The sequence below is a fragment of the Silurus aristotelis genome (assembly GCF_946808225.1).
Source record: "Silurus aristotelis genome assembly, chromosome: 24".
Lineage (NCBI taxonomy): Eukaryota > Metazoa > Chordata > Actinopteri > Siluriformes > Siluridae > Silurus > Silurus aristotelis.
The window spans coordinates 8,404,427-8,412,818 of NC_139597.1; the positions used below are offsets into that span (position 1 = coordinate 8,404,427).

Here is an 8,392-nt window from a genome sequence, read left to right on the forward strand (position 1 = left end):
TCTAGCATTATAAGCTATATACATTTTATAGAAATGTACAGTTACAAGGTCTATAAGACTTAATTAGCTCTTTGTCCATTTGGGAAATGGCCGAAATGTACTATGTGGAAACAAAACAATAAAGGGTTGCCATTTTAGAAATGTTTGAAGTAAAACCATTTAAGAATGCTGGAGCATTTTTACCATGATTAAGTTGTTTTTGCTTATGTTTGCATGTCTTTGAAATAGCAAAAGAAGCATTTTAGTTGTCTTCCAGGTCATATTTTAAGACATGTATATCGTGTATTCATACCATCATATTTTACTTTACTTTCAATTAGCCACTGTGCGTCCACATAACCCTTAACATTGTGTAAGTTTGAGTGCTGGAACTGAGATAACTATAAAAACACTGAGAGAAACATTTGACTGTGTAAAATGTGTTTGAAAAATAAAGAAAGGAAGTGCATCAAATAATAATAAACTTAAAAAAGCATGAAATACATCCTAGAAAGGCCTACAATCCAAAGGTTCTTTTATCTTGAGTCCACTAGACTTGCATAAAGTCAGCTGTGCTAAGTTAGGCAACAACTTGGCTCGGTCCGGATGGACTGAAATACTAATAAAGCACTGCTGCATCTGGCGATCTGGTCAGACACGAAGCGAGGTCTAATGCTGGATTCGACAAGGTTGCAGCTTGTAATTCCCAACCTTCAAGCAAAAGTAAGGGCCAAAGCCATACACAGCATTATCAGCAGATATTCGTATGGCGTTTTGGGTAATGCTTTATTTGCATAAATCAAATACTGCTATGCAAGTTTTTTAAGGTGAGCAAGGATATATTAAATCTATGACTTAAGAAACTGGGAACAGCAAGTTCTCAATGAAACCAGCCAGGTGTGTGTGTGTGTGTGTGTGAGTGAGTGAGTGAGTGTGAAAGAGAGAGAGAGAGAACTAGAGAGAGGTGGAGGCCAACCAGGGATTCTAGATAAACCAGGCAACACCCATAACGACTCCCGCAGCAGGATTTGCTCAGAAGAGAGCACCGAATGAGTCGCTCGTTGCAATGCTAGCACCAGAACTAGCCTGTTTCGCGCACGTGCACGCCCGGGTCGGTCGGCGCGCCGTTCGCTTGGCGCGTTCCTGAGCGATGGTGGTAGCACGGCGGGGCTGCGCGAGCGAGCGCGGGGAAGCGGCTGCCCTGCCGCCGCCTGTCTGAAGCGGCGCTAACGTGGGGGCTCGCGCGCCTGGATGTAGCTGATCGGAGTCGGGTGCTCATCGCTCGCGCAGCCGGCAGGGGGACGAGAAGGAGGGCGGTTTTTGGAGGAGGGTGTTTTCTCTCTGTGTGTGTGCGTGCGCGCGCGCGCGTGTGTGTTTGTGTGTACGTACGCGACTCTCCAGCGGCCATGTTAACCAAGAAACCCTGCGCTGCCGTATACCCGACTGGTAAGGAGCCTAAAAGTCTAATTGTGAGCGCTTCTTTATTTATATATATATATATATATATATATATATATATATATATATATATATATATATATAAAAAAAAGAACCCGCGCGCGCAGTCTGTCGTGCACATCGGACGCAGGGTTGGATCAGACCTACCGGATGATCGATTCCCTTCTGAATAGACGCAAAGATTTCTTTTCTAAAGGAAACCAGTGCGGTGCTAAAAAAAAGTAGCTTGTAGCTTTAGCACTCTTTCTCTTTCTTGATCGATCCCTAAACCAAACCAGTGTTTGAATATTTTGGAGAAATATGACTCTTGTTATCAGTTATCTGATATGCTAATACTGGTGCATGCGTTTCCCACCACCCTTTCTTCAGCCCTGGGTTGTAGATCCATCCTGGTGTGTGATGATCATCTGATCATCAGCAGAAACTCCTTTATTACAATTAGTGTTTTATGATCCTGGGAGCAATACTGTGTGCTTTTTCAGGGTTCAGTCTTCTTGTGTCAGGATTTTGTTTGTAAGTCATGTATGTGTTTGGATGACTCCCAGGTAAAGGGGGTGAGCTGTGCACAGGGGCTGTCCGGGCTGGAGCAGGGAGCGAGTCGCCATCACCCGTCACACTGCCGCCTCTCAGGAACGGCAACTCGCTCACGGTACGGATACACTGAAGCTACATAACACACACACACACACACACACACACACACACACACACACACACACACACACACACACACACACACACACACACAGGTCCACTAATAATGACTGCGCATGCTTATTTTCTATCCTATTCATACATGATGGCAGAAGATTCCTCAAAGCACTACAAGATCTACACTATCCAGATCTCAGAACTCCTTATCCGATCACACCATTCTGTAGTTTATCCTTAAAGTGATAGTTGCACTGATCTATTCAATCTACACACAATTACTCAACCTGCTCTCTCTGTATTTACCATATAATAAACAACAGACTTTACACTGTAGCGTAACATCTTATTCTTCATAGGTTCAACAAAAGATAGCATGATGTTCATTTTGCTAATCTCACCCCTTTATCTTACTAAAGAAATATAAAAAAAACAAACAAACCCAGGAATATCCCTGATAATCCTGAAAGCCAACCGGAATCCTGAATATGTATAATATTAATAGTATACACTATAAGGTGTGTCGTCTGAATGACACCCCTATAACGGAGCATACCATTTCCAAAATGCTGATCCTACCTTCTTTGTATTCCTTGTCAAATAAAATACTTTTATGGCGATCATTATTTGTTTGAATTATTTAGCTAGGGTAGTTTTATATCATAAAAGAAAATATATATATATATGAAAATATTGTGTGTTCAGGATGTATATCTAATCATAGAATGGCTTTATATCTAACAAAAGTTTGCCTCAGCACAGATTCTCGTTGTATACTCGTCACTCTGAGCAGCTATCAACAGGTATCTATTGAGAGATGTTTGTTTGGGTCGGTTAATAAAATATAATACATGAGTGTTGATTTTAGGCCAAAAATCTTGTCTGTGTTCCTTATTGAGGCAGACTGAAAAGAACAGAAAGGCTTTCTTTTGGGGGAAAAATAGTGCAGTAATACAGATGTGAACTGTAGCCTTGTTTTCTGTCAGTGGTAACGTAGGCAATGAACACAATTAGGCCTGGCTTAACATATTGTGTGCTGAGCTGTGGAGCTCGACGTTGGTGGGGGGATGGGGAGAAAGAGAAGCAGCCTGTCAGCCTCAACCATTACAAGCTTCAACAACAGTCTAGACCTACTAGTCTGTTAGCTTGCGTGAAACAACACGGGCGGAAATCTCTGATGAGGAAAAAACGTTTTTGAAACCCTTAATTGACATTCTAGCTCGCCTTGTGTCTTTTGTGATGTGATTTCCTTCCTGTCTTGGTTGTATTTTTACTCTCCGCTGAGTGACAGGGAATATTGGATTTGTACGAATGCAATTTAAATACGATGAAGCAGTCTTCATAGTAGTCCTAATGCAAGGGGGAAAAAAAAACCAAAAATTGTGGACGCTAAAAAAAAAAGCTTAATCGGCTGATCTTACGGTGTGCATCTGTAAAGAATAGTACAATTTCTGGAAATAATTACTGTTAATTTTCAGCTATGCTTCTTTTAAAAAATATAATTTTAAGACAGAAACCTAAGCTTTTGGATTTGAATGCGTGTTATTTGCAAGGTTTCCATTTTGCTGATATGATTCAGAATGAATGCAACAGGAACGTATATATATGTATGTGTGATGCATAATTGAGCAATCAAATGTCTAATGACAAATATGAAGAGCTTCAATATCACTCACAAACAGACGGAAAACCTTTTAAGAATGCGAAAGTTTGATATGTAAACTATATGAATGATCTCATTATATATGTTAGATGATGTTCAGACACAACTTGGACTTTATATGTGAATCATAGCAATTACTGCAGTCAGTATTCTGTCTTTATTTCTGTTCTTAACGGTTATTAGACAATTACTTTGACTGTACTTTACCAGGAAGGTGTGTTAAAGTAATTATACCCTCCAAGCAATGTCTTTTGTTTGGCTCCAGTTGTTTGTCCTGTGCAGCTGTCAGCACACATGTCCTCCGCATGACATTGGACCTGTAGCTTCCATATGCGGTGTTCTACATGAAGTTATTCAACTCCTCTGTTTGTTAATCTCATGGTTAGATAAAAAACACGTCGATCTAGTTTTGGGGTGTTTTGACACCAGTTATTTCTGTTCTATGGTAAATGTGTAATACCAGGAATTACTATCTAGAGATTGGATAGTCCTGGATTGCTTTATATTTTTTTGTGTACACTTTAGGGTTTACTCTCTGAAGATACACACTTGTCAAGCCAGAGACTAACAACAACCACAGTTGTCCTAATTTAAAACAACAACAAAAAAAAAAAAACGTGACCGCACGATCCATAGGGGAAAGTACGATGTTGGGTGAAAGAGAAGCCAATCTGTCTTCTGCAACAGGATGTCATGGTAAAACAAGTCACAGGGACAATCACAGGCATCTTTCAGGAAAGAAGGAAATGCATGCCTGCTTTCCTGTCAACATCAGAAAAGCAGGAAATGCAGGCCTGATGTGTTCTGGTAAACAAAGTTGAGCTTTTGTTCACGTTTGAAGATCTGAAAATCAGAAACACCGGACAAATCCTGCAATTAAGACATGAAATTATAAAGGACAACCATTTAAACACATGTATGCGGTCTGTGCCAATGACTGGGTATAAAATGCACTGATACATTTTATAACTTGAGTTTTCCCTTCTGTGGTCACGTGCATATTTATAGATTGTGTATCGGCCACCTTTGTTCTTACTAATAATAGACTATAAGAATTTAGTAGCTCTGTGTCCTGGGCATGCTCAATTTGTGTTCTAAAACTAGTTACCGTATACTCAACTTTACACTATGCTCAGGAAAGGTGCAACATTTATTTAATCCTACACTCTCTGAGATATTACCTAAATCAATCTCTTCCTGTTTAGTTGTGCCAAAAATCTTTAATGCATGAATTGTCTGAGCAGACCACATGAGGATCCTCTTTAATAGCTTCTATTGTCCAGAGTTTAAATAATCACACATGTCCCCTTGGTACACCTTGACCAATAGTACTTACCTCTGACCTCAATCTAGTCATTTCTGTTTGTATTCATCTTCACTTAGTTTTCTAATAGTAGATTTTATTTTTGTTTTTAGGTTGGAGGCAATAAGAACACGATGAATGACCATCTGCATGTCGGAAACCACCCGCAAATCCACGTTCAGCAGCTGTTTGAGGAAAACAGCAATAAACGGACAGTGTTGACTACACAGCCAAATGGGTTGACGCCTATAGGCCGAACAGGCTTGCCCGTGCCGGAGAGACAACAAGAAAGCAGCCAGTGTCGGGAGGGCAGTTCTGCCTCCACCAAATCTGCTGAAAGCAAGCCCAAGATAGCTCCTATTTCTCCTGAGCAGGCCATGAAGCAGTACATGTCCAAACTGACAGCATTTGAAAACCAGGAGATTTTCAACTACCCTGAAATATACTTTGCAGGACCAAATGCTAAGAAACGGCCAGGTGTGGTTGGGGGCTCAAATAATGGTGGTTATGACGATGATCAGGGCTCTTACATCCATGTACCTCACGACCACATAGCCTACAGGTACGAGGTGTTGAAAGTCATTGGTAAGGGCAGTTTTGGACAAGTAGTGAAGGCCTATGACCACAAGGCCCACCAGCACGTGGCCTTGAAAATGGTGCGCAACGAGAAGCGCTTTCACCGCCAAGCAGCCGAGGAGATTCGGATTCTTGAGCACTTGCGCAAACAGGACAAAGACTCTACTATGAATGTCATCCATATGCTGGAGCACTTCACATTCCGCAACCACATTTGCATGACGTTCGAGTTACTCAGCATGAACCTGTATGAGCTCATAAAGAAAAACAAGTTTCAGGGCTTCAGCTTGCCACTGGTGCGCAAGTTTGCGCACTCTATCCTGCAGTGTCTGGACTCCCTGCACAAAAACAGGATCATTCATTGTGACCTCAAACCAGAGAACATCCTCTTGAAGCAGCAGGGACGCAGTGGGATAAAAGTGATTGACTTCGGATCCAGCTGTTTCGAACACCAGCGGGTCTATACTTACATCCAATCACGCTTTTACAGAGCACCAGAGGTCATTTTGGGCTCACGCTATGGAATGCCAATTGATATGTGGAGCTTGGGTTGCATATTAGCGGAATTACTGACTGGGTACCCTCTCTTGCCTGGGGAAGATGAAGGGGACCAACTAGCATGTGTCATAGAGCTACTGGGAATGCCCTCTCAGAAGCTGCTGGATTCGTCTAAGAGAGCCAAAAATTTTGTCAGCTCAAAGGGATATCCTCGTTACTGCACAGTCACGACTTTACCTGATGGCACGGTAGCATTAAATGGTGGACGGTCACGTAGGGGCAAGCTTCGCGGTCCGCCTGGAAGCAAGGATTGGGTAACAGCGCTTAAGGGCTGTGATGACCCTCTTTTTCTGGACTTCCTCAAGCAGTGTCTGGAGTGGGATCCTGCTTTGCGTATGACTCCAAGTCAGGCCCTCCGCCACCCGTGGCTGAGAAGACGCTTGCCAAAACCTCCCACTGGGGAGAAAACTACCGTAAAGCGAATCACCGAGGGCACAGGTGCTATAACCTCTATCTCCAAATTACCTCCCACATCCAGTTCAGCCTCAAAATTAAGGACTAACCTTGCACAAATGACTGATGCTAATGGGAATATACAGCAGAGGACAGTGTTGCCAAAATTAGTCAGTTGAAATACTTATTTTCATGTTTGGTTCTTTTGTTTTGTTGCTATCAATGTTGCTATTTAAAAACGTGGAAAGATGAGCATCCACGGGTGTGAAAGGTTTTAGGAATATAGTCTTGAATTCATCAATTATTTACATCTTTGTAGCACCTTTTTTTTTTTCAAAACACTTATTTTATTTTATTTTTTTATTTGTTTTTTTTTTAGAAACACTAAAATGGCCAAGAAAGAGGGAACAGTGCTTTAGAGTTTTTATTTCAGGACTGTGTGGGATGCTGCAGGGCACATTCATGCAATCTGGCCTATTACTAATGACGTCCTCATTAGTTTCCTCAATTATGTCTAATAGTATAGAGTGAAGACTCGTGACAATGAAGTAAACTTGGATTTTAATGTGTGCACTCGCTAGCGTTTAGCTCGCTACCTCTTTAATCTGTTAGAACAACAGTGCATTGATGAAGGAGAATTTGCCATGTGTTTTTAAAAAGCTGTGCTGTCTGCAGTTGTGTAGCGTTTAAAGCTCTGTATTCGTGGTAGGTATTGTGAAAGAGAAGACAGGATAAAAGAGAGAAGACATTTAAAGGGCACAATGAATGCAAAGCGAAAGTTTTAGAATGTTTGGGGTAGAAGGGAGAAATAAAAAATAAAAACAACAATGTTTACATGACAGATTTGGTATGTGCCTAAAATCTCTTGACATTCCTTATAAAATTCACTCAAGGAAAAGAGAGACTTCAGGGTAGTGTAACTTTATAAATAGACTTCTGGCAAGTTCAAAGGAATTTATTTAGTTCGACTGAGTGGAATCTGTTCTCGGCAGTACTCGACATGCTCGTGTATTGAACTATAAGCTATTCTCCGGGCAAAGCTGCTGGGAACAAAACGGTGTACTGGATGGTAACTTTGGTGCTTTACCTTTTTATATGAAAGGTAATATATATATATTTTTTTATATTATATTTTAAACCTCTGCTCAAGGAACAAAATGTTTTGAAGCTAATCGTAGTCATCAAATAGGAAGCTTTTTAAACGACTAATTCTCCTCTGTAAGCACTGCTGCTTTTGCAGTGATTTAGAATGGATTGTGCTAATCATTTATCGACAGGACTACTTGAAACTGAGCCAGTATTAACACTATCATTGAAAAAAAAAAAACACGGCAGAGAGGGGGCACTTTAAACATCTCTCATCTCATCCGGCTGTCATTTGTAATCAGAGACCACCTTCTGCAATTCTTATCACATTTTCTATTTTTAGTTTTCAGTGTGGACTCACTAGTATGCGGCCAGAGTTGAAACTCCGAAAGCTTGTTCCCTTCTTTGAATGAAATTGCATGTTTTTACCCAAACACAGAAAAATGAGTGGAAAATAATTTCACAAACTGGCCATTTTTGTAGCAGTTTTGATGTGGTAAGAAAAAAAAAAAAGAAAATAACAGACAAGTGTCTGGAAGCTTTGTAAATGTTTTATTTATTTATTTCTTATTATTGGTTGATTTTAATTATTTCTTAAAGAAGAGCTAATATAAAAAGAAACAGTGGCCAGAATGTGTGGGGTTTTTTTTTTTTTTTTTTGGCCTGATTTCTGTGGACTGACTTACAATGTAATGCACAAGAATTCTGTCTGAAATTACTTTGAG

The 8,392-nt window shown here is 40.6% G+C and overlaps 1 protein-coding gene across 2 annotated transcripts; it reads left to right on the forward strand.

Moving 5' to 3' along the window:
- Positions 1-604: 604 nt before the first annotated feature.
- Positions 605-8,185, forward strand: dyrk2 (dual-specificity tyrosine-(Y)-phosphorylation regulated kinase 2). Of its 2 annotated transcripts, none has more exons than XM_083527834.1 (3): positions 605-702; positions 1,983-2,086; positions 5,168-8,185. In XM_083527834.1, the coding sequence occupies exon 3, from the start codon at positions 5,189-5,191 to the stop codon at positions 6,758-6,760; it is 1,572 nt and encodes a 523-aa protein (XP_083383960.1). In that variant the 5' UTR covers positions 605-702; positions 1,983-2,086; positions 5,168-5,188; the 3' UTR covers positions 6,761-8,185. The 2 variants fall into 2 exon arrangements, with proteins under 2 accessions (XP_083383960.1, XP_083383959.1); XM_083527833.1 differs by lacking the exon at positions 605-702 and adding an exon at positions 901-1,425.
- The last annotated feature ends 207 nt before the right edge of the window (positions 8,186-8,392 follow it).